The sequence below is a fragment of the Pagrus major genome, chromosome 7 (genome assembly GCF_040436345.1).
Source record: "Pagrus major chromosome 7, Pma_NU_1.0".
Taxonomy (NCBI): domain Eukaryota; kingdom Metazoa; phylum Chordata; class Actinopteri; order Spariformes; family Sparidae; genus Pagrus; species Pagrus major.
This window is the reverse complement of record NC_133221.1, coordinates 15,065,826-15,092,444: the sequence shown is the minus strand read 5'-3', so window position 1 is coordinate 15,092,444 and position 26,619 is coordinate 15,065,826. Positions and strand designations below refer to the sequence as shown.

The 26,619-nt window shown below is 40.1% G+C and overlaps 2 protein-coding genes across 2 annotated transcripts in view; one reads left to right on the top strand and one right to left on the bottom strand.

Moving 5' to 3' along the window:
• Positions 1 to 26,619, bottom strand: part of cacna2d3a (calcium channel, voltage-dependent, alpha 2/delta subunit 3a) — a 120,521-nt gene that overhangs the window by 4,628 nt on the left and 89,274 nt on the right. The window contains exons 27-34 of the mRNA XM_073470501.1: positions 11,159 to 11,220; positions 10,637 to 10,681; positions 10,481 to 10,543; positions 8,083 to 8,153; positions 5,961 to 6,036; positions 5,804 to 5,856; positions 4,443 to 4,498; positions 1,714 to 1,828 (exon numbers count right to left, since the gene is read on the bottom strand). Coding sequence (XP_073326602.1) covers positions 1,714 to 1,828; positions 4,443 to 4,498; positions 5,804 to 5,856; positions 5,961 to 6,036; positions 8,083 to 8,153; positions 10,481 to 10,543; positions 10,637 to 10,681; positions 11,159 to 11,220 — 541 coding nt within the window. The remainder of the gene's footprint in view (positions 1 to 1,713; positions 1,829 to 4,442; positions 4,499 to 5,803; positions 5,857 to 5,960; positions 6,037 to 8,082; positions 8,154 to 10,480; positions 10,544 to 10,636; positions 10,682 to 11,158; positions 11,221 to 26,619) is intronic.
• Positions 18,242 to 20,851, top strand: lrtm1 (leucine rich repeats and transmembrane domains 1). The gene is made up of 4 exons (XM_073469577.1): positions 18,242 to 18,260; positions 18,421 to 18,805; positions 18,907 to 19,112; positions 20,325 to 20,851. The coding sequence occupies exons 1-4, from the start codon at positions 18,242 to 18,244 to the stop codon at positions 20,849 to 20,851; spliced, it is 1,137 nt and encodes a 378-aa protein (XP_073325678.1).

The following is a 26,619-nucleotide window of genomic DNA, read 5'->3' as shown; positions in this document are numbered from 1 at the left end:
TGCTGTCTCTGTAAAGATTGTTTTTTTTGGTAGATATATCATAAAAATGACTTCTCTTCTGCAGGTGTAGCTGATTTAAAAGCTGGATTAAAGAAACAAAACTTTCCTTCTAACACGCTGAGAGTGACAACATCATAACATGCACAACTATAGAAATACTATGATTATTTATGTGACCCAGAACAAAAAGATATTTCAAGAATCTCTACCAGATGAAACCACGTCTACACATCTGAGTGTAGCTCTGAAACTGTTGCTCGTTGCGGCTTTGAACCCCTCTCATTTCGGGACATTGCTCATCTGGGACGGTTGGGAGAAAGAAAAAGAGCACGGGGAGCTGTAGGATATATGGCTGTGAGTATTGTTGCTAATAGTCCCCTTGAAGACCTTCTCTGGTTATACACACGACACACTCTTTGTCCCAAATCTCATATTACAGTCTAGAGAAGCTGGCAACACATTAATGGAGGTTAAATCATCCTATAGGGCCACTTAAGCTATTATATCATCCACCAGATTTCATTGTTTCTTCTGCTCTGTCAGTCTGTCTCACCCATCAGGAAGTCGTGGACAAATACAAATACCGATGTCACGCACACACGCGTGCACACACAGTCATAATACAGTAAAGAGAGGTTTAAAAGGCGAAAGCTTAGGGTATATTTCCCAAAGCATATAGCACACACACACGCGTCTCGATGAAAATATGAGAGAAAAGGGCCTCAGTCAGCCTGTAACGTGAAACAGATGTTTATCACCAATATCCTCTATTACTAATATGAGCTATAAAATTCCACATAACTGAAATAAAAACTCCATTTCACTTTGTCAAATTCATTGTGCTTTAAAAAAGATTTATTTGAAGGTGGCATGTTGCTCAGAGCGCACAGCCCTGCCCGCTAATCTGGCTCTGGTGTCATCAATGGAGATGAGGCCATTTTTCTCTGCAGCACGCTTCTCGCGGGCGGGTGGGAAGGTGGGTCTGAGTGTGTGAGAGAGGGTGCTGTGTGTGTGTGTGTGTGTGTGTGTGTGTGTGTGTATGCATGTGTGTGTGTTTGGGGTCTGACTGCATCCCCGACCGCATTTTACTCCTAGCACCCAGGGCAGTGGTTACCCTGCTGACCTTGTGGGGCTTTACCGGCAGCGGACACACAAGGAAAACACACACACATACACACACACACACACACACACACACACACACACACACACACACACACACACACACACACACAAACACAGGGTTCTGAGCTTCCCTGGCAGCTCCACAGCTGGGAGCAATGAAGGGCCCATTGGAGGGATCCAGAGAACACCCCACAATTGCCTGACAGAAAAGCCCAAATTGTTAATGGGGACCACACTCATTTTCCCATTTTTAAAGGAAGCCTTTTTTCCACCTCTCTCACTCATCTCTGAATGCCTCGTATTTCATACTGCAGGAGTAGAGAGTGAGTGTCTGTGTGTGATGGATTGCCTGGATAAAAGTGTTTTCATCAGACAACAAATGATTTAAACGTGTTCCTCATTATCAGGGATTATGGAGATTAAAATTATTTTGCAATTATCAGTGTTAACAGGATCATTTATTTTCCAGTGTTAGCTTATGTTATGGAGCGTAGCAGCTAGCTGACATAAAAAATGCTTTTTGTGACAGCAGACAAATATTTATTGTGTTGTTGTTGATATGTTTTCGCACGTCTGTGTGTCTCATACTTGATGCAGCCATCACAGTCGAGGTTGCCTGTGTTCTCTTTGATGGTTCTCTCAGAGATGAAGGCCGGGTACTCTGTGTCACATGGAACCTGCATGGTCCGACCCATCCTCTGAGCTTGAGGAAGGAAGAAAGGAAGGAAAAAAGAAAGAAAGAAAGAAAGAAAGAAAGAAAGAAAGAAAGAAAGAAAGAAAGAAAGAAAGAATGGAAAGAGTGAGACAGTCATAAAACATCCATTTCAAAGTCAAATATATATTTAAAATACTTATGCAAATAGATTGTAAGCAAACACACCACATCCTTGCAAATATACACGTTTGAAAGAAAGCAGCACTTCTGGACCAGAGCTGCATCTCGTCCTGATACATTTCCAGAGTAAATCTAGGCCAGACATTTATGCAACATTGCTTGAACTCTCCTGCCACCCAGAGGTTTAAAACAAGACTGCAGGATGGAAAAGTCCTCTGTTTCAGTCAATACTTTTGACGCTGGCTTATTAAAGCAGCTACCGATATAATCCAAATTTGCATTTAAAGACATGTTGTTTTATTTTTCAAGTTCGGCTTGGCACAGATTTCTAAAGATGGTGGATTATGTGTGTGATTCAAATGGAGCGGTTTAATTAGCAGTGCAGCATTATTGCATGAAAGAAATGTGTGTGTGTGTGCGTGTGTGTGTGTGTGTGTGTGTGTGTGTGTGTGTATGTGTGTGTGGTTGTATATTAACTACGTGCATGTGAGAAATGCAGCCTACACGTATAAACGTCTGGGATTAGTTCAGGCTGAGAGGCTGTGTAGATTGGGTTACGGGCTGCTAAATTGGGGTGTTTCAGCTGTGTGTCACAGGCCTGTGTCTCTATTGTAAAAAGATATAGAAAGTGCTGCTAAGACCTGAGGCTAGCCAGCTGTGAAATTGTCTCGACTGCTTGGCGAGCAGCGATGGCCAGCTTCACTTCATTCGGGATAAGAGTGTGCAGGGAAAGCATTTTATAGACTTTCATTTTGTGGTTCTTTCTCTCTTTCTCTCTCTCTCTCTCTCTCTCTCACTCACTCTCTCTCTCTCTCCCCCTCTCTCACGTTCACATTCAAATATTTTCATATTAGTTTTGGCTGGAATTAATACTACATTGTGATGCTGCTTAGTGAGGCTTTAATTTCAGACAGGCAAACAGTATTCAACACTCCATAAAGCAAAAGGCATCGCAGAATTCAGAGCTTGGCGGTAATCATATGAGGATGTGTGTGCGCTTGTGGAAGAAAGTGAGACAGAAAAAGAAAGGAAAGACATAAAACCAGAGAGGGAGAGAAAGAGGGATAGACAGAGTGAGGAAAGAGAGCGAGAGAAGCCTTTAACTCCTGTTACAGAGCGGATATTGAGTCCCACCACTTCCAATATGACACACATCCTTACAGATCATAAAACCATAGAGTATAACCCCCTCTGGACACACAAACAAATACAAATATGCACACACACACTTTCTCTCAAACTGAGGTCACTTGAGGTAATTCTGTGTTCTGCCATTTTTACTTTTAGGGTTTGGATTGTGCCTCTTTATTCTGTTTTTCCAGTGGTCACACTGACGCAGACCAGGGAGGAAATGGAGGGTAGATGGCGAACATGAAGACAGAAGGTCAGCGGTGAGAACACTGATTGTTTATTCTGTATGAAATGAACTTTGTTCCATGTGAACTCAAGCGTTTGTATAAAAAAACAGACAGTGTACGCGTCAGTGAATGTTTTCGTCATTATTCTTTGAGAAATAAATACGCAAATGTGGATAAAAATAACATTTATGTTATGTGCATTTTTTACCTGAGAAGATGTGAGACATTTTAAAACTTTCTCTCTCTTCTTAGTGAGACAGCAACGTTTACTATAATTAAAACAGTCTTTTTATGAAACTGAAAAATTAAGTCTTATTTGTTTTTTGTTGCACATGGATATGTTGAGTGATAACCCTTGAGATAACATTCATTAAGTTCAAAACAATTAGAATAAAGAATAGTTTTGTTTTTGTGTTTTTTCTTTTTTTTTGTTTTACAAAAGAGGAAAACAATTGTTTAGTATCTTTGAACGAAAAACAACTTTTTCCATTTGGTTTTGTTTTTTTCCCCAATGGTTATTTCTGTTACTGAAATTAAAGACCATAAAAAAATAAATATATAAATTCATACAGACCCATTTGACATGTAATTAACGTCTGTAATGAATGCTGCTACAGAGATTTTTTGTTCCAGCAAAAATCAGCTTTTTAGTAGTAAAGGATTCTATTAAAAAATAAATAGATAAATAATAATGATATACACACACACACACACACACACATATATATCTATATGTATATATATATATCATCATAACAACGTACGACAAATTACATAAATGTGCAGTTGGAATGATTCTTTTTCTAGGTAAATCATCATTTTTGGACAGTGATTGTTATTTGAGGATGAAAATTATTTAGCACTTCACATATCAAATATAACCTTTTTGACTATTCTCAACTTCAGCAGACATTCAAAATAAAATATGATGAGTGATTTGAGCAGCTCTTATAGTACTTATTATACAGTGCTGTGTGCATGCATCAAATTCATTCGGTATGTACATAAACAGTGCTTTTTGTATATAAACTATCATTAAAATTACAGTATAAACTGTATACTTTTATATGAGTGTGCGCATGAGTGAGAGAGAACAAGCAGATTACTGAAGAGTGCATCCTTACCTTTAGCTGTGAGGTCAGAGTGCCACCAGCTGTACAAGTTAAACTCGACCAGGAATCTAAATATGGAGGAGACATCGGCCATAACAATACACTCTAACACACGCTTATATAATACATACTGTAACTCCCTCTGCTGCATTCCAACCACGTTTTACATAAAAGATAAAAGTTCCTCAACAACTATGGTGAGGAAAATGTTTATTTTAAAGAAGACATGGCACTGATATGAAACCCTGCACATTGACACATTGACACACCAGGTTTATATGCTCCTTAGATGCCTCAAAGTCAAATCATCAATCAAATCATGACAAACTTTTTAAAAAAGTGGAACTTAAATATCTTCGGAGAAATGTCAATTATTGGTATGTCTTTCAGACCATGCAGCTTTGGGCTGAATCTCAAATGTATCATGTGAGTAAAAGGGGCACTATGTAGTTTAGAGAATAAATTCAATCCAAATTGTAATATTTACAATATTAATGAGGTAAACTCTAAAATATTTATTTTTTCGATAACTTAATAAACAAGCTGTCCTCAGAGGAAAAACACTGAAGCTAGAAAGGTGGTGGGAAATATAAATATATATAAAATATTTTATATAAATATAGTCATGGAAACGAAGAGAGTTTGTTTATTTAGTTTGTTTAGGCTGTGATGATCTTAAAACTACAGAGTGCAACTTTAAGTGGTGAATCAATTTAATAGTTAGAGCAAGCTTTTTTTTTCCAACTCACTCTTGTATGACTTGTCCAAAACAGTAAAATTCTTTCTCTCATAAATCACCTTGTGCATACAGATGATTGGGTTTTATTTTGTCCCTGCAGTTCTGATCTTACAAAGTTAATAACTACAAAGCTTTGAACGTTTCTAACTTTTACATATAGTCCACTGACTCATTTGTGATAATTCATATCTTAACTAAATAAAGCGCAGTAAAGCATGCATGGAAAATCAAACACATAAATCTAAAAATCACTAATATTTCAAAGACGAAACAACTTTCTGCACTGTGACAGCCTGTAATATCCGCACAGACAACTCAAACCTCCCATGATGCACTGTGGCCACAACAGACCACCCAGGAAGACTCTGCAACCACAACATGGCATCAGAGGAGCACCCGCACAACAGGAAACATCAGGTAGCCATTACAGCTCATGATCACTGATGACCAAGTCGTCATACATGTGGAAGAGCTCGTAAACAAACATACAGTTGATGTGCAGTCACAAACACACGGTTAACCTCATCTGACAGGGGAGGCCACCGTACGAGTCCTCAAGAGAGCGCATGTATGCGGCAAGCGTGTGCTGTTACAAACGGACAAAAGACACACTCACATACACAGAAAGTCTTACATGACAAGCTCAGTCACGATCCACTTCATGACGGAAAAGAAAGCAAAGTAAGGCTAAAGAAAAAAGAGAGGAAATAGCGATCAGACATTAAAGACACATAATATGTTCTTCCAGCTTTGCAAAGGTTGATCTGTGCAGTAAAAAATGCAGTACTCACATCCAACAGTGTGTGGCCGCTGTCACTGCTCTCTGAATAAACCCAACATAGAGCCTGGTAGTCATACAGAGTGACCCTGAGTAGATAAAGACAGGACAGAGAGTGAGACATCAGAAATAGAGATAAAACGAGGTAAAGATAGAGAGAATGTTTTCACAGATTTGACTTTAATAAGCAATGCATTTGTCAGGGAAGATACATCCCGGATAAGGTGATATAAGCCTTGATTCACACATTATCTCTACTATTACACGCCTGCGGGGCCTTCTGGACGGCTGTGTGGGAGCAGGAAGCAAAGATCCCACCTCTGCTATAACTGGCGCTTTACCTACGGATAATATATTGGATGGATGTGGCAAGAATGGGAAAAGGAAAGCGAGTGAAAGCAGAGAGCTTCCCCAGAGGTTCCTCAAAGTGATGTAGGAAGGTGTGTGTGTGTGTGTGTGTGTGTGCGCAGATGATTTGGGGATATTGGGGGGATATCAGAGGATTTAAAGGCTTAGTGGACCCTGAGGGTGTGAGGTCTGGGTCTGTCTGTGAGAGGTTATTGAAGGGGTTCCTAACACACATATATGCATGCACACCTACACACTGGACAGTCTTTCTCATAGCCTGTGGATAAGTCCCTATATACTTGACAATGCTTTGTGTGCAAGCATGTGTGTGATGCCTGAGTCGGCCCGGTCTATCCGCAGCCCGAGGCGACGTTCAAACCTCAGTCGCGGAACCGGTGACACACAGCTCCAACACACAGCCAGGAACCAATTAGCACTAAGCCAGGCCACATAATGGTGTTAGCAGCAAACTCAGACCAGTGTAATATCTGTCTATGAGTTTGTGGTTGCATAGTTGTGTGGACACTGTGTGAGCGTGGCCTTCATTTGCTCTGCATGGGAGCTTTTCATTGATTTCTCTTTCTATCGCTCATTTGAAAAAGATGGATAAACCTGAAGTAATTCAAAATAATCTGCGCACGTGCACGTCTTCATCGGCAGCCCTGACGCTGACAGATAAATCGAGGCTGGCAGCTTGTGTCAACTTTAAGTGGAACACTTTAAAACGTCTTTAATGTTTTTTAATCAAGACAAAAAAAACATGCCGCAACTTAGCAGATTTATTCCCAGCAGATGGCACTGGGTTAAGACAGATCATATTGGATTTATTAGTGTTAGAACCTATGAGCTGTATTACTCATCATGCTAATGCTTCACCGACACGGGTCGTATTATTCATTCATCATTTGTCGTCCTTAATTTTGAACAATCCCTCATCATCCGACATTTAAAGATTCAGCGAAGGCACTCGTAGGCCTCTTTGTCTTTTATGAGTGGGACTGTAAACTATTCGCTGTCAGCTTTTGAGCTTCATCCCGATGATAAACAGGCGTGGTTGTCGACTTGTGCGATGATTTGTCACCAATGATTTTTATGCACTGAGACAGTGTGGCTAAAATCTCCTCGCCCACATCCCAAAGGCACAACTGAATGCTAATGCAACACTAGAAATGTAGTGGAGCTTCTATCTGAATGTAAATTAAATGTTGAACTGTGCAACTAAGTTCTTAAAATGCCAAGATTTTTTAGATTAAACCAGTTTAACTCCAATGTCAAACTGCAATATGTGTCCGTCTGTGTCTATTTCTCTGCACTTCTGTTCTCTTAAACTGGTAAAGTTATCCTCCTGGGTTAAATTTCCAAATTAATGGCAGAAAGTCGCCACCCACCGCTCCTGGCGTTTTCCAGGAGACACAGCTCTGCAACAAGCAGTATATGCGTGAATGTGTCTACATGTGTGTGACTTCAAGTTTTGCCTAATTCCTTCGTTTCAGGAAAAGATTTGCTGTAATCCCCAAACGGAGAACTCTGCTGAGCGAGGGGTCGGAGTTCACCGCTGAATAGCTCAACACGATTGGCCAAGTTAAGAGCTGTCAGCGCAAGGGGAGACATGCTCTCATTCTGTGGCCTGCCTGATATTATGCACATACATTTACACACATGCCTACACACACACACACACACACACACACACACACACACACACACACACTCAAACATGCACTTGTGCTGGCACTTATAAGTACAAACTCAAACACCCACACACACGTGCAGTTTGAAATACTTACCTCTTGAAAGATCCCATCTGTAGAAGCTTACTCATTACAGCTCCCTCTGCTTCTCCAAAGAATTTCCCTGTCTGAGAAAAGAGGGTAAAGGGATTTTATTTTATTTAATGAAACAAGTCATAACAAAATGTAAATGTAAAACTAACATCACATCAAAACTGTGTTTAAAATGCTAGAAGCTCTTACAGGTACAACAGTTGTCACTTGCAAAGTCCAGATCAAACTGCATGAGAGAAACTGTCAATTACTAAACCCTAAAGCATGCAGGCACCATCCCCCTGACATTGTTAAATGGCCCATGGTTGCCCTTTATCTGTTCTGCAAATGACCATGTGGTCAAGAGAAAAATCAGTGATTCAATTGTACTCACTGTCTTTTTAGGGACTGAACTATGAATGACATTTACCGCACATTAAGCTTCCCACAGCACAAACAAATATTTGGTCATTTTCAATCTTACATGATGTTGCACAAATACATTTGAGGCAGTTTCTGATTGTCTGCAGAGAGAACAACCTTCTCTTCACCTCATCCTATCCAAATAGAAATAAAGAACCTGATGTAGGCCACAAGCCGAAACGCTTTGGTCTATCAGTTGAGTTCTTCATACAAGAATTGTTGTTGAGGTTTTTGACCTTTTCAGACATTTTGCTTTCTCCATGCACCTTGAAAGTGGCTGAAGTTGTGTTGCTATAGATCGTATCATTCGAGAAGCTTGATAAAAGACTTGAATCATTGATTGACTATATTGTCCATTACCTTTATGTTAACAATGAATTGTCTCAGCATAACAGCAAATTATATATATTCTAATATATAAATTCAACTACTTTCAGTGGCCCATGTCAGTTTATTTCTATTTTCAAAAACTTCCATTGCCTTGATTTTTTTCCAACTATCAAGGATTATAAGGACCCATGTGAACCCTGACCGACTAACATGATTCAAGACCTCCTGGCTGTCCAAACTGCTCCAGGCCAGGTGACGCCACAGGGAAAAAAGCTATGAAACCATCAGCATCCATTAGCCTTATCAGACTGGGACCGGGAGGGCGAGACATACCCTCCATCCCTCTGCATTGTAATTTTCTTGACACCTGTGAGGCAGAGAATCCCACCAGCTGCATCTCACCCCTGAAACCTCCTAAAAACAGCGTGGAATTGCCTCAAAAGCCCAACTCAAGACCACTCACAAGTTTAATACAAAATGTTGCCGGATCACATTAATGTTACCTTGTAAAGTCAATGGCACTTTTCACATGAGATGAAACAACTTGACATGCGGACCCTTTATCCCCCCATCACCTCCAAATTAAGATGGAATGAGGAGCCAGCGAGTGAGAGACACGTGAAAAGAACATGCAGGGGAAAGGAAGGGCAGTGACAGCCAGCGGACTGGCTTCTAGATGAGCCAAAGCTGGAGTGACAGCATGTCTGGTGACAGCTAAGCAGAGGGTATCTGCTGGGGCAGCACCATGTCTCCTTGAGAGCAGTCGAAACAACAATATGCATGAGACGTAGGAAGGATATTGTATAAAAAGGGAGGCAGATAAATTTTTAGCTCATTGTTGGACTTCAACATGTTCATTACTGACTCACCGCATGTGCTCTGATGTGATCTTAAACCTCTCTTACATACAGTATAACTTGTATACTCGCACTTGGCACAATCACAATTGTGTCTATTAGGTTAGAAAGGTGGAACTTCAGGGTCCGGCAAATATAAAAAGTAAAACAGTATGAAACTGTGTTGTCCTTTAAGGTCAGTTTGTTTATTCAGTTTATTCAGTCATGAGAATGAAGGAAGTTTGTTTAGGCATTAAAAAAAAACAGTCAATGAAGATCTTTCTCTTCTGATTCTCTTCTTCCCCAAAACAACATTTAATTGTTAGATAAAATTGTATTTATAAAATGACCTAAAGTTACAAATTGCTGAACAGCATACAGATAAATAAATGGCCTACACGTAAAACAATATAAATAAATAGTACAAAGTCCTTATTACATAAAGTGAAGCCCCGTTACCAGGAAAGCAATTTAGTAAAAATGGGTTTTAAGAAGTTTTGGAAAGCTGTGCACAGACTCAGCAGATCTGAGGAGGGGTTGACTATTCCAGAGTGACAGAGCCCTAACAGCAAAGGCACAATCACCCTTGGATTTTCAGAGGGCACAGAGTAGACTCACAGTAAGAGGCCTTGGTTGGTTGATCTGAGTGGTCAAGAGGTGGAACGCGGATGCAAAAGCTTGGAAATGTTATGGAGTAGCTAGCCCATGTTGGGCCTCGTTTGTGAAAAGCAGACAATACAATTCTGTACTGTGAATGGATAATGAATCAAAATACATTTGAAAATTACAACTATGACTACGTTCAAACAGAGTATTACACAGTCTCATCTTACCAAAGTATAGTCCTCTGCCACCAGAATGAAGCCATTGTTGTCAATGAGGTAGCAGTTAATGTTCTGTAAAACAGAAAACAAAGTGTTAAAAAAGCTGTGAGAAGTTAAAGCGACAAAAGCAAGGACGGTTGATCGGAGAGAGGAAGGCAGACTGACCTCGTCGTCACAGCTTATAGAGCATTTCCCATCTAATGCTGCACACTGTAAGATAAGAAAATAGATGTCTGTATCGACGTGTCACAGCAAATATTTGGGCTGTTTAGCCGAGAACATTGATTCCTTTTGTCAGCTGAAAACCTTTACTGTCCTCTAAAATCATTTTCAGATGAATAAATGGAAAGAAACAGATTGATGACCTTTATGTGTTGAAGTTGCAATAAGTAAGATTATGTTTATGTACTGTGATGCAGTGATATCTACTAAAGTTAGCATGCTAACCAGCTAGCCCCAGCCTGTCCTGGTTAGAAGCTCCTGCGCTAGGTGTGTAAACACCAACGCTTCCCAAGCTTAGCAGTGGCCAATTCTTACATATTGTACCTTTAAAGTTCGACCAAAAAAAATCCAAACAACATTACAACATGTAGAAATATGTTAAGTTATTATTCAAGTACATAAAGGACACTCTATGACAAAGCAAATTTAGTGTGCTAAATTATGTGAGTGTTTATCCATGTGTACCTGTCTGCTGGCTGTCCAGAATTTCTTCTGAAAGAAATCCAGTTTCATCTGGATGCCCACAGCTGAAAGAGAACAACACAGTCACTGAGATGAAGTGACAGGACATGCGTGTGCTCTGTGTGCAAGTGCACTGTGATCTGTATCACACAAGAAGTCATCCTACAGGCAAGAGAGAGATTATTACTATACACACAGTGTCAAAGTGCATCTTTCATTAACCCCTAGTGAGGGAACACATCCATTGCAACAAAACCCTGCTGGCCAAAATGGGCCAAAAGAGCAATTACACCCTGCATCATACATGTGTCAGCTTATTTCTCTGGAAGGCTTAGTGTATGTGTGCATAACACTGTACTATTTGCTCACATGTTCACAGATGCCTCTAACCACACTTTAAATGCAGTTTCACACGATTCTGAACCAGACCGCTCTCCCCGTGCCCACATGAAATCCATCCCATTCCTCAGTCTGCCTCCCTGTTGTTACCCCGACAGGCATTTCCAGAGTTGGTATACAGAGCTGCTCTCTCTCCCATAAGCCTCATCCCAGCAGGTCCCTAAATGCACAGATCTGACCAGAATTCCTTGACTGGAAAAAAAAAGTCGCTGACATTAAATGTGTCAGTTTTTTTTCCAGAGCCGGCAGAGGAAAGATTGACACATTCACCACAGGCTTTAACTTCCCTCCTCTCCTCCTAGTCCTCCTCTCCCTCTACCCCCTGCTACTAAGACTCAGACCCTGGCTTTCTCTCAGTGGGGGGGTTACCATGCTTTTGGGGGTCTGTAAGTCTTTCCAGGAGAAAATCTTAGAGCGTCATATAAATGCAGAGCAGCCGCAGGTAGTAAACTGAATGAAAGAGAATGTGGCATTTGAGTTGGGACATTAAAATACATTAAGGCAGGTACAGTGTATTGATTGGATTTACTGTATGGAGTTAATAGACAATCAGCCTATCATTAGATACAGAAAAAACAATAAAAAATCCTTTGCTCACACATTTAATTCCCAACCTGGGTGTCCCACACCTGCAAATTAAAGTTCATTCCTTTTGCAAAAACTAGTTATGTTGTAAATTATGGATTTATGGGGGGAGGTATCTGACAATTAATGCATCATGTTTGTATCATCTCAAAGTGCACATGAACAACCTATCCATTAATTAGAAGCTATTAAAGAGGAAATATTTGACCGGATTGGGATCAATATCTTACTCTTGTGTTAGTACAAATATTAAGTCAGTGTTGTCTTACTGCCATATGATTAATATAATCCAATTTGTCAATTAGATATTTAATATCTTTATATAACTAGAATGACACTCACGCCTCCGCCAAGGCCCAACAGTCCCTTTTTATTCAATCAAGCCTAATCCAATATCAAATAAAACATATTTAATTCTGCTAGATCCAGATTGGATCTGCATCAAATTGTACTCACTTATAGATGCCAGTCACCTAAATACCCCTGATGTTTTTCAGCAAGATCCACGCATTATTCCCTGAGAAATAAACAAAAATGTCTTGCAATATTAAAGAAAGTCAGAAAAAATATCTGGATCCGTCCCTTTATCTGGACCGGATCCAAACCCCCAATTGGACATGGATGAAAACATAACCTCATTGAGTTATTAATGAAAAAATAACGATTCTCATATTGCACAAATACTGATTCTGTATACACATGTACACAAACAGCTAATACTATTACCATAATATACTGCATTTCAGAGTAAATCTTCCTAAAACTATGTTGTTGGTCATTAGAGGTAACATACTGTTTATATATTGGTATATATTGGCTTCCAAAGAGGCATATTTTTTGTGTGACTGTGTTGTTTGTGAAAGATTCAGTAAAGTGAGTGTGCACGTACTGTAGATGGGATCCGAATAAAACAAAAAAAAAATTCCTCACTTAAAGCTTGAAGCAGTAGTTTAAAACCAAATAAATACAGAAAGCTTCACTGGATGTCAACACATGAAGGGAACATTATCAGAGAGAAATATTCTATTGGCTTGCAGTTTGATTGTGTGATTGTGTGTTTGCGTGATTGTTTAAGTGCAGCGGGGCGCTGCTGCGGCCTGTTTTAGCCCCTGCCCAGAGGAACAGGTGCAGATTATCCCGTCATAAGCTTTGCCAGATCCTTTCAGCAGCCCACCATTTCTACACCCACATGGAAAACCCAGGAGGAGAGGCTAATTTAAGATGCTGGGCAACAGCAATGGAAACACACATGGTATAAAACCAGGGAGAACCTAGATCATTAAGCCAATAAAAGACAGGATCATCTACTGTAAAATAAAAAAGCTGTAAAAATAAAGCAAATAGGGACTGAGACGGAAAAAAGATAAGGAGGTCGAATTAAGTTGTCGGAAAATACTGTGAATTATGACACATGAAACCTTCAAATAATTTAAAGATGTAAAAACAACATCTGACATCTAATGTTTAAAGAGAATATCGCAATATAATATAGTAATATAATATAGTTTCTTATACTGCAAGGAAAATAATTCATCGAAAAATAAATCCAGTATGAGCAGTACATGAGAGTTTGCTTTGCAAAACTGCATTCGGGTTAAAAGTGCACTGGTGTTGGCTGCCACCTGGAAGTCGGCTCAGAACAAAAAGACAAAAGCCCAAATCTGTCTCACTAATGCTCGGGAATTTTCTGTACTACGGGGGAACATTTAATTTCCCTTGCTATGATTTAAGAACTTGGGGCTATTTATGCCCTGAGCTGGGTTTATAAGTCCAAAGATGAAGAGACATCAAATCCTCTCCAAATCCACCCCATCACCAATCTCCTATCGGAACAATCCCAGGCAGGAAGAGCTGACAAACGCTTTAAATCCTACAGGTATTTGGGATTCTAATAAGGATTGTACAAATGTGTACATCCATCAGAGCAAGAGTGCATCTGAGTTTGTGTGGGTTACATGCTCATGTGTATCATGTATGTGTGTTTCTCTTTTCTTGCATCAATTCACATCTTAGTGACAGCAAAAGCACCTCTAGGACAAACATAAACCGACATAAAAGTGTCATAAAAACCGACAGGGCTGTCTGATTCGCAAATGGTGTTGAATTTGAGCACAGGGTTGGATCATGTCAAGATGCTGAGCAACATTCGGACGATGAGCAGATCATGAGGATGTTGTTAAGGATGCTGATACTCTACAAAACTTGGGCTCCGCTGGCTTCTCCTCTCCTGTGCACTCTTATTGAGAGAAAATTGAGACTTGACTAATCGGTGCTCGAAAATCCAGCAAAGCGATTCAAATTATCTTAAAAACTATCTAGCAGTGAATGCGGCGTAATATTTAATAGAAAAGATAATATTCAAATCATGCAAAACATCTCTGTCGATTGCCCTTAAGGCCTTCATGCCACATGCATAAAATGCGTCACAGCAGATCCACATGGTGATAATTTATGACAATCTGCAGAGGAGGAATAGTAGGGCATGTTGCTTTTCCCCTCTAACTTGATGGTTAACATTTTTAGACGGTGCGGCAAAAACACAACAGACTGTCTGTACACATCACCCGTATGGGCTTTTAGCCAATAGAAAGGTGTCATCACACATTTGAGGATGTATTTTCCTATGTAGCTGCACATGAGCACCCAAGCGTGCATGTATGAGCATGAGTGTGGATGCGAGTGTGTGTGTGTGCGTGTGTGAGGTGCATTCATGTATTTTTAAAGCATCTTCAGGTGTGCATTAATTCCTCTTGAGGCTGATATCTTCACACATTCACCACAATAAATTAACTAAATATAAGCTGAAGACACAAATTGACTTCAGTTTTTACTGTATATGACATAATGAAAATAATTGTCATGCCCTTCAGCAGAAAGAAAGGATACAAATATGGATGGACAGGAGGGCAAATACAAGGGAGGGTACTACATGCCAAGGTCAGCGTGTAAGCTTAATCATACTCCATCGTTAGAAATGATTTGATCATTAATCTCTTCCTGTCTCTTCCTTTGTTCATTTTTTGCTTCTCCTTCAAGCGACCCATGAACTCATATAAGCTTAACAGTCAATCCATTTACATGCACAAAATAAATAAATAAATAAAATAAAAAAAATCCATGTAAATTTACTGCAACAGCTTAATATCCTGCTGTGTGCGTGTGTGCATGTGTAAGTGTGCATTCGTGCGTTTTGTGTTGCTGTGCTGGGGGCGTGTTCTGCCAGCCCTTCTGCCCACGGCTCATGCATAACATCATCAGAGCGTGCCACAGCAACGGGCATCCTCCGACTGTGTTCACTGTGTGTTGAAAAGTGTTTGAGTATTTGTGTAGACGCAACGCAACACAACGCAGATCTAATTCTGTCTTGCTCAACTCTTGCCAGAGCAATAGGAGGCAGCGATAATGTCAGCGTACGTGTTGTGTGTGTGATTTAAGAGGCACAGCTGTCCGCTGGGAGCTGACACACCGTCACACTCACCAATACAACTGGGGACAGGGAGAGCCAGAGAGCAAAACATGAAGAGAGATAGAGAGAGAGAGAGACACACACACACAGATACATAGGTCAGAGTGTGGATTTGGATTCGACAGAGGAGCAGAGATAAAATCGAATCAAGCGAGGAAGATAGGGAAAATAGAAACAAAGGCGAAAAAACAGCATGAAGAAAAATACAAGAGACAGAAAGAGAGGGTTGAGAGAGAGTGAGAGAGCTACACAGAGAGATATAGAGTGAGAGTGAGATAGAGAGAGAGAGAGAGAGAGAAAGAGAGATAGAGGCAGAGCTCCCTAACTCCAGTGATTCCCAGACTGGCTGGCTGGCTGGCAGTAAGCTCTGCGCTCTGATCTGCCCGCTCTGATGGGGTTTCATGCCCTCGCCGGCAGTGTTGGGGATCCTGAGGGCAACACAGGTTCCTGCCTCTGATCTTGGCCTCTCAAATTCATACCTTTCATATTGAAAATATCCGCCTACACAGATGAGAGTCAGGACAGCTCATCACAACCTTACTGATGGCTAATGGATCATCAACCAATGACAGTCGATAGAATCCAAAGGGGGAGCTAAAAGAAGATCGAATGCAAGCGGCCCAAGGACGACTGGCAGATATGAGAGGTAGGGGAAGAATATCAACATGAATGCATCTGTGCGTACGTTTGTGTGTATTTGTATATTTACATGGCAAGGTGGGCTGCTGAGATCAGTATGTTGTGTAAACTGTTGTATAACTGAGTGGATTCAACACACATGGCAGCATTACTTTCATACTTTTCTGCTTATAGCTGTACATCAAAAATTGCCTCTGAGTGTTCCCTGTTATTGACATCGCTAAAGAGCTGATTTGAAGTGGTACTTAATGTGGGTTGTGTGTGCATGTCATTGCAAGCTTCTGTGTGTGTACTTTGGGGCTGGAGGGACACATCAGAGCAAAGAGCCATTCTCCTGTGTTGACCTCATTCCAGAGCTGCTGTTACAACGCTCCACTGGGCTGATGCTGTTTATGTGTGTCCATGTATGCATCGTATGTATATGAGTTTGTTTATGAGTAAGTGCACCCATGTGTAAGCAGGTGTGATTGAAAACATTCTTGCATACACACACACTCTCTCCGTGCACTAGCGAATATGCAATTAACACGGGGCTTTGCACTTTAGCGCGCTAAATCTCAACCCAGCCATGTTCTGATGGGTTTTGTTGAAGCAATATTATAACAGCAACACTGCCACTGTACCGAACTAACACCTGAGATTAGACCTGGGAACACCTGCGCCTTCTCTAAACCTTTAAATCACAGCCCATTACAAGCAGTCCAACAGTCAGGCAGACAAAGTGATTTTTACATGCTTGTAGATGTCAGTCTAATTAGTAGACTATGTTACAATAGTGTTTATATAAAGAATATGGACGCAAACGCATTACATTTTCCATGTGTGACCACAGCATTTGAACAATTAGATTGTGCTGTCCAATATAAAGGTGAACTATGTAGTTTTGGGGATGAAATTTAAATCAGAAGAGAAAGATCATCATTGACTCATTCTTTATGCCTAAACAAACTAAATAAACAAATCTTCTTTTCTTTTTCTTTTCATGACTGAATAAACTGACAAACAAACTGAACTTAAAGGACAACACAATTTCATACCATTTTACTTTGTTTATATTTGGCGGACCCTGCCACCTTTCTAGCTTAACAGTGTTCCAGGGACCTTATTTTCCTCCGAGAGCAGCTTGTTATTCAGTTGTGGAAAAATATTTCTGAGTGTATTATTACATCATTAATATTGTAAATGTTTAAATTCTGAGTTTGAATTTCTTCTCCAAAACGACATAGTGCCCCTTTAACTCAACATTTGTCAATGGTTTCATGGTTATTACAGTTAATGGCTGCACAGTGTTTCCATAATTTGATGTGGATATAAGTTACAGTGATATGAGAATCATAGTTGCCTCATCACAAAGGCATCATTTAGGTAAAGATTCTAGTGGGAGCTTCTGGTGGGAAAAAATGAGATAATTCCCATTTCACTTAAACCATTCCCAATTAGCTGCTGAACCATTCAGAAGAACATTTTAGCTGTTGTGTTTACAGACATGAACATCGCGCAGCTAATCTATTGGTTCAGATTCTGGGAGTGTAACTTGTGAGCTAGTTACATGCCCAGGCTTGAGATTCATTTCATCGAGCCTCGAGCTAGTCAAGCCAGTGCTATAAATACTGCCGTAATGTTCCACAAGCAATGGACATGTGAAGTCATCTCAAAGGGAATCAGACACCCAATATCTGCTGTGTATGGATTTGTGTGTGGGTGGAGTGTGGGTGAAGGGTTATGAAGCTTTGGTGAAGTCACCAAGGGCCACTGTCTAAGGGAGGGTGGGAGGTGGGAGTTGGCATATTAGTAATAAGTTTACTTTCTTGTTTATCAGACAAAGAACAGTGCTATGTGAGCAAAAACAAAGTTTTCTGTTTCACTAATGCTCGGGGACAGTTTTCTGAAGACTTCATTTTCAACTGTATTTATACGTACATTTCAAATATTTATGCCAAACCAAAAGTCTGCTGTGACATTTATTTACTTACTTATTTACAGAGATGGTGGTCACAATGGCAGTTGAACACTGTGGTTTGAATGTAGCCCATGCAGTTATGTAATAGTAGTCTCGGGTATTGATGAAGGAGATCACATCTTTAGAAATAACTTTAAAAAACATAAATGTAGCTGTATTTTTTTTATATTTAGCTTTAAATTTCTCATCCAATATTGCGTCCCCCTGTCTCCACAGTGGTACTGGTGTGTGCCCTCCTCTCCCTCCTGTCTTTGTCGCACGGCTGCCCAAAGGAGTGTGTCTGCAACAGCAACACCAAAGTAGTAGACTGCCGGGGTCGAGGCCTATATGACATCCCCCGACGACTGCATCCAGACACCCAAGAACTGTATCTCCAAGATAACCGCATCAGGGGCCTGGGATCAATGGCTTTTCGAGAAATACCCCTTGTACGCATTCTTGATCTATCTAATAACTCTATAACGTCTGTTTCACCAACTGCTCTGCTGGGTCTCAGAACTCTACAGCGCCTCAGCCTGGCCAACAACAACCTGAGAGAGCTTGACAAGCGGTTGCTTGGACCTATCCGCTCGCTTTCACACCTTGACCTCTCACACAACAGGTTAAGCAACAAAACTGGAACAGATTTTTGTTATTCACCCATTTTCGATACACACTGTAAACTCATTGTATCTTATTCCCCTGCCATGTCATTTTCTCCAGCCTGTGGGGCTTTCCTGGAGCCATGGGGGACAGTTTGAGGAACCTTAGCCACCTGGGGCTAGCGCACAACAGGTTAACACGAGTGGACCGCTCCCTGTTGGAGGCTCTGACCCGCCTGGACAGCCTCACACTTCGAGGCAACCCCTGGAGGTGTGACTGCCAGCTCATAGGCCTCAAACTCTGGCTGGAGACCTACGTCTTTAAAGGTTAGACCACTTGTAGCTTTAGGCTATAGCTGGGCAATGTCTGTAATGTTTCCAGCAGCCGTCCATCTTAATGCCTTTCCTGCCATAAAATTATGTTAATAATACATTATGGTAATACTAACCTTTAAGTATCCTAAAACTACTAGTGTACCAGAGTAGAAATGTCAGGACTGTATGCCAGTTCACACAATGAGACAAGAGTCTCTTTCAGGGATTAAAATAAACCCCAAATGGATATAGTGTTTATATATTTTGTCCTTGGAGAGACTGACATGGTGGAGTTAAGACCAGGCTAAAAGCTCTGTCCAGATATTAAAGTTGGTGGAATGCGTGCGTGTGTGTGTCTCATGTTATTGGTTGTAGCCGTGGAAGGAATTTAGGTTGTTGCAGCTTTTATACTATTATTACCAAGTCTTCATTGTAACATGTTATGACCTTTAAGCTGAGCAAAAAAGTGCCATGCAGCATTAACACTCTCCCGTGAGACATTGTGATGTTAGATACTCTATGCAGCAGCTCCTCCAGCCATGGTGCTGATCTCTACAGCCAGAGATAGATTGAACATGGGTGATTAAGAGTTAAATTGCAGGCTACATTATTTTCTATGCTAGACCAACCCTAGCGTGCATTAGATAACAAAATAACCACTGTACAGTGAAAGCTAGCCTCGTTCAGAGTCGGCTGGCCCGCCTACATGCCAATGTTACCCTGACACTGCTTTTGTCTTAAAGGCTGAAAATTCTAATTACTGCAAAACAGAACAATGGACCCAGATACAAGGATGTGTGCTTAATAGAAAGCCAGTGGTTAATCAGGCAGGCAGCGTGTGACCGAGCAAGCTTGAGATGGTTACAGAGAGAGGTGATTAATAAAGAGATTTACGGGACAAACAGAGGGCAGTCCTATCTTAACACTCCAATATGCTTGATTCTTTGGCTCCTGTGGTTTAGCTTTTAATCATATCACTATATTGCTAATATGGCCTATTAAAATAAGACATTACACCCTAGATTATTAAATATTTTAAGTAATAGGCTGGTTCAGACTCAGGTATGATGATTATGATGGTGTCCTTGGAGTAAGCTGCCACAAAGGAAATGGCCAATTAGTAGCAGATAATGTGCTTGTAATAAACAGCAGCTGACTGATGCATGCCTCCTTATTCCTTCCTACCATCTCTCCCTGATCCAACTATTTACCTCTGATCCAAAGGTGGAGTGATGGATGAGGTGATTTGCTCACAGCCAGAAGAAATGAGGGAGAGAGACCTGCAGAAAGTCCCCTACCAGCTCTTCCACGCCTGCATGACCACAAGCTACCATTACCTGTTTGCGAACATACACCACCTGGAATCTGAGAGGTTACTGCGAGGCCACACCCATGGCAACCATGCTCATCCCTCCAGCCACGCTCTCCACATCCCCATGGCAATGGGGGAGGGATTTGGTGGCGGGGGAGGAGGAGGAGGAGGGGGAGGGAGTGTTCCAGAGTGTGAACCTAAGCAGCGGCATCGGCCTGTCAACTTACGCCACGCAATCGCCACAGTAATCATCACTGGCGTTGTGTGTGGGATCGTGTGTCTGATGATGCTGGCTGCAGCAGTGTACGGCTGCGCCTACGCTGCTATCATGGCCAAATATCAGCGGGAGCTAAAGAAGAACGAGGAGTTGGCAGCCGCGCAGAGGGCAGATCATGCCACAGCAGATGAGAAGGAACCACTGGAGAATGCTATCGCCTAGGAGACGATAACATGAACCCTGGACATAAAAATCTGGGCCTCAACCCTTTAACCTAATCCTCTCTGGATGCCATGTGCGTGTTAGTGCATGAGAAAACAAGAAAGCGAGGGAGATTCTTTATGTGTGAGCGTGTGTGTATGTTCACCTCCTGTCTGAGACTTGGGTAGCTAAACTCCACAGGTATTTGACTATGCACTGATGAGAAGAGTATCTTCTACTGTATGCGGGTTTGAGGGGCAGGCCAAAGAATCCAAAAGGAATCAATTCCATTTTGTCTGAGAAATGCATATCACAGATATGAACAAATCGCTATATATTTATAATTGTGTATTTGTAGGTATTATAGTAAAGCTCTGGTATTTAAAAAAATATATATATATATCAGAGTTGGTTGTCTTATGCTCTTCTGAGTGTGATTTTGAGGTCAATTTTAAAACTCATAGTAGGCAGCTGCTGTCAGTTAAATTCTGTTCTAAGTTGTTTGTATCATTAATGTGAGAGTGTGAGAACAAGAGTCATTGTTTGTGTCAGTGTTTCATCTGTGCTTGAGTGTGTGTGTGTGTACACACATGTTTATAGAGAATTTAAGAGTTTGTGCCTAATAACGTGATATAGTTTTGAAGAAGATATATGTTTTCTTAGAGGATATTTTTCTGACAACTGAAGGGAAGATTCGTTGAAGCAATAATGAAACAAACTAAAACGAAAACAACAACAAAACCTGGACTCAGCCTTGTTGTTTTTCTCTGACTTTACGGGTTCATAACTCTGAAGTATCAACCTGCTGCACACAGTCACACCCACAGACACACAGTTTTACATCTACAGTTTAAGACTTGTTTGTGAGTTAAAGCTGATCACATAATGGTAGTCATGTCCTTTAGTATGTATTATATAAAATAAAGGGGAACAATTGACCTGTTTGCTGTATGTATACTGGCGACTAATTTGAGAAGGCATAAATGGAGTAAGTATCTTTAAAAGAGGGGTATTTTGAAAGAATGAGATGTCCACTTCAGAGTGATTCTGATGTCCACGTGCAAGAAAACGTACCATTTATAGTAAACAAGGCATTTTGCCACCTTGGTGCAATTTCTTCAGATAGTAATACCAACTTCTCAAAAAGCAGGAAACTACCCCTCATTTAAAGCTTTAGAGTGTTGATCTTGAAATAAGTATACATGCATGGGTGTTTTTGCCCCTCTCAATTTAATGTACTGCTGACACAGAAGCACAGCATTACATGGAGAAAAAAAACAGAGAATATTTTGGCAGATGTTACGATTGGGATATGATTCACGATTTGTGGGAATGATTATTTCAGCACTGCAATTTTTATTTTCACTTACAAAACTATTAAAATGACGATGATGTGACATTTGTTGGGCTTTGCGAAACAAACATGTTTTTTTGAGCTGGAGAACAAGATTTGTGTCGTCATGCTGGTGTTGTTGCTGGAACATTATAATTAATGTTGCTTCAGGACCATCAACGCAATTGACCAATCATAATGTTTTTATGATGTCATAGATTTGTGACTCTGGGAAAAAGACTGGAAAAATCTGACATATGAGGACAGCCTTTCTGACACGTGGTTGAAAGGGTCTGTTTTAGTCCAAAACCTCTTTTACCAAACCTAAACAAGTATTATAGTTGCCTAAACTTAGCCAAACTGCGACAGAAAACCACCAAAATACAAGTGAACTTGTGTTAAAAATATTAAATGAACAGTATAACAATATATCCTAAACGAGCTACAAATCCTAGTCCCATGAGTGGGCAACATTAATCATGATCGAGGAATAACACCAACCAGAACCACAAAGCTATGAGATCACAACATGATTGGTGAGTTGCAGTGATGACTCTGGAACAACATTAAAGGTGTTATTGATAACACTCAGACAATAAATGTGGCATCTCATCTCCCCCCTTGCATTGCATTCACATCAAAACATGGCTGTTGTTCAAATCCTCTGCCCCCTCAAGTGGTTGCCAGTTTGTTGTACTACCTAACATTGCTGATGCTAGCTAGTGAACGTTAACATTGCTAACACTAGCAATGTTTTTTGCTAACTGTTTTTTTTTTTTACAGGGCAACTTGTTTACCAAGACTCTGGATGCTGACAAAACACAGATACCACATGATGGTATCGATAGCCAAACCTTAGCAAAGCCAACTGTCAGAATTCTTACACAGATATAAACAAAACAATCATTTTGGAACCAACAATTTTTTTTAAATTGTCAATTCACAATTTTTCAAATAATTTGTCTACATAAAAATATTGTCACATTTAGAACATGTCTTTTAATTATGATGTTCTAGGAACAACACCAGCACGGCAATATCAGACAGACCAGGGCATCTCTGCAGAACTACAGTATTTAACACTGTAATGCTGTTTTGTCACACTATTGACCATATTCAAAAAAGTCAGCTTCTGCAATTTGGATAATGCACTTGGCTACATTGGCATTTTGATTATATTTCCATTAATTCTGCAGCCCTGCAGCTTTCTGTCCAAAGTGCCACAGGAAGTTTCCATTGCGTCATTATGTCAGATAACATGACAGGAGAAAGTGGTGATAGAAACACATATTTCTATGAAAATATTACTTGATATTATTTTGATCTTTATCTACTTGTGAGAGATATATATGTTTGTATCTATAACATTATTTTTCCCTTGAGGATATTGCACAACCTCTTTTTTCTTACCTCATGGAGTTCATTGGTACTATCACTGGAATGCTGAAGTATTATACAACACAAGATCAGGTCATTGGTGAATCAGATTTCTTTCTCTTTTAATTCTAATATACTTAAAATGTCATCGAGAGGATAATCAGGCAATGTTTTTAGATTATATTTAAAATGTAGCTTGCTGTGTCTAACACAAACATCCATCATTATTATGCAAATATTGATAATTTGTGCTCAGCAGTGATTACTTGCTCACTCAGTCTAGTGTGGAGGCACATGAATGTACACAGATGCCTTTAACGCTTGACCTGAGTTTTATGGCTCTTTATATTACAGCAGCAGACTCGCTGCACGTGGCTCAGGATGTGACCACAACCACTGGCACACACACACAGAGCCATGCTGGCACACACACGTGTGTATGTACGAACACCGTAACATTGTGACTCAAGCGATGTCTGCAGGGCCCGTGGTGTGTGATGTCATCAGCCTGTCCTGTTAAGTTAGTGTATTAGCGTATTCACAAGTCTACAGCTCAGTGGAGCGCAGGGCAGTGAAAACTGGCCCTAACCGGCCCACGCTAAATTTGCATTCTAGCCTACATCTCTCCTCCCATCTCACTCTCTTATATAAAATCATCCTTACCGACATCCCCCGATCTGACAAGAAAGATCGTCATCACTGCATATCAGCATCCGATGAAACAATAGGGTATTCATGAGACCTTGTTACTGATTAGTCATTTGGATTGCTGCTTAACAGGATTTGAGAGAATGATACCATCTTAAAACAATAGAGATCAAGTCATCAGGGTCAAGTAATTCTGTGGGCTGGTGCAAACTGTGGGCTGCTTGTGTACCGCTCTGCTACAAAACTGATGCATACTCTGTGTGCATGTGTGCTGTGGCACTGCACAGACTCTCCCATTTCTGTCCTTCTGCTCCAGTGGTTTCCCCCGGGCCAAGAGTACCCACAATGCACTGCTTTCATGTCAACGCATTCAGGCACCGTGAAATAATTTTCTCTTTCTCTGCCCTTTTATTTCTTCTCTTATTTTACCACTGCATTTCCAAAAGATTTTCCTCTTTCTCCTCTCTTTGTTTTTTTTTCCCCCTCTCTCCTCTGTCCAGATCTTTTTCTGTGATTCCTCTACTGGCAATAGTGGTCCTCATTTGTTGACAGGAGTCCTTACGTAGATAATCATCAAAGTTTTCAATATGAGGCAAAAGCTGGGCTCCACATTAGTCCCTGTCACATATGATGGACAGTGGAAAGGATTACAATACTCCACATACCGTTGACTGTATTTGGATAGGAATAGACATCTGTACAATGTGATCACTAAAGCTACTAATGTAAAACAGGACTTCCAAAAGACCTGCTGAGAATAAACATAAAGACAGTTGGAGGCACCTTACTGTAAGCAGAGCTGCCTGAGGAATAGCACTGGGCCAGAAACACCTCTCTGCATGTTTTAGCAACTTTGTATGTTCACATTTTGCTCAGTGTCTGAATCTATAATAAGGAATTAAGGAATCTCATTTTTGCAAACAAGGTGCTTCCAATTTTCTTTATGTTAACTCCTTGCAAACAAAAGTATAAGTCTATTTCCTAACTCATCATCGTCATCATTGCATTTAGGGATGTTAATGATTACTGACTGATTAATCGGCATTAAGAATTCAAGCGATTAAAAATGTATTTACTGACAATCTGAGATGGGCACAAATACATCAAAAAGTACCCGTTACAAATTATGAATACTGGCCAATGAAATATATCAAAATAACATACAAAAGACCAGTATGAGAAGTATATTTAACTAAAATATGAGTAGTTTGGAATTTAAAAAAATCAAAAAAGGCTTTATAAACAAACAGATATCATTACATTTTAGTCATTTAGTAGCCTTAGTATGGGTTAGATTTTGTTGGGCCAGTTGTTGATGGGAGCAGTTAAAAATGAAGTCACTATTTTGTGTTATAGAGGTCATCATTTAAGTAATTTGGTGTTTATTATATATATATATATATATATATATATATATATATTTTTTTTTTGTTTGTTTGTTTGTTTTTTTAACTCTGATTTTGGATTGAACATAGAGTGATTCAGTGGTTCAATCAGTTTTCTAATGGAAAGGCAACAAAAATACTGTATTTAATACATCATTAATAATTAACTGATAATTGATTGTTAAAGCACCTGACAATCAATTGAAGAAAATTGCCTAATTACATTAATGCATGATTCACAAAATGTTGACTCCAAGAAGTCATCTAGTGCCTTTAGGAAGAGGGGGACAAAAAAATCATATTGTGCTTATTTTAATAATGATGAGGTGACATTTGTTTGGGTCTGCACCAAACATGTTTCCTTACATCGGGAGAACAAGATCTATAGGCCAGGCCATCAAAGCAGCGCCACAGTAGTTCATTAAAATGCTGAGTTGTCACACAATTTACCTTTAACGAAAAATTGCAGCTTTTTGCAAATTGGATATTGCACTTGACCATTCAGTGATTTTGATTATATTACAATTAATTGTGCAGCCCTAGGCAGGACTTCAGTCCAACCTTTTACAGTGGTAGCACTGGTGCCCCTAACTTTTTCATTTAGGTGCACCCGATAGAACTTAATTTTTAACACATTATGTAAATAAGTGTAAACAGGAATTCAGGTGCAGATAAATGTTTTTCTTCATTTAATTCACAGCACATGCAAAAAGAATGAACCTCAACTGTTTGTTAAGGATTACACATCTTCGGACCTGAGACAGGTGGAATGGTTACCGTTGTGATGATGTGTGGTCTGGGATTTTCATGACAGGAAATAATCAATGGCCTACTTAAAAATTAAGAGAACTATGCTTGAAGGTTGTGGTGTCTACCAATTTGTCTCGTTTATGTGCAAGGAATTAAGGAGCAGTACAGGGTATGGTCACACACATGCACAGATATAGACATGGACTGCACATGTGCAAGATGTATATAAAATCCTGCCATATGTGGACAAAATCATTTACAAAAAAGGTTCACAGGCTAAAGGCAACTGTTTACAC

What these genes read in the sequence shown, in the direction of transcription:
- lrtm1 (XM_073469577.1), top strand. An exon ending in CTTGACCTCTCACACAACAG is followed by an intron (nt 18,806 to 18,906) that starts GTTAAGCAACAA and finishes CATTTTCTCCAG; the next exon opens with CCTGTGGGGCTTTCCTGGAG. An exon ending in GGAGACCTACGTCTTTAAAG is followed by an intron (nt 19,113 to 20,324) that starts GTTAGACCACTT and finishes TCTGATCCAAAG; the next exon opens with GTGGAGTGATGGATGAGGTG.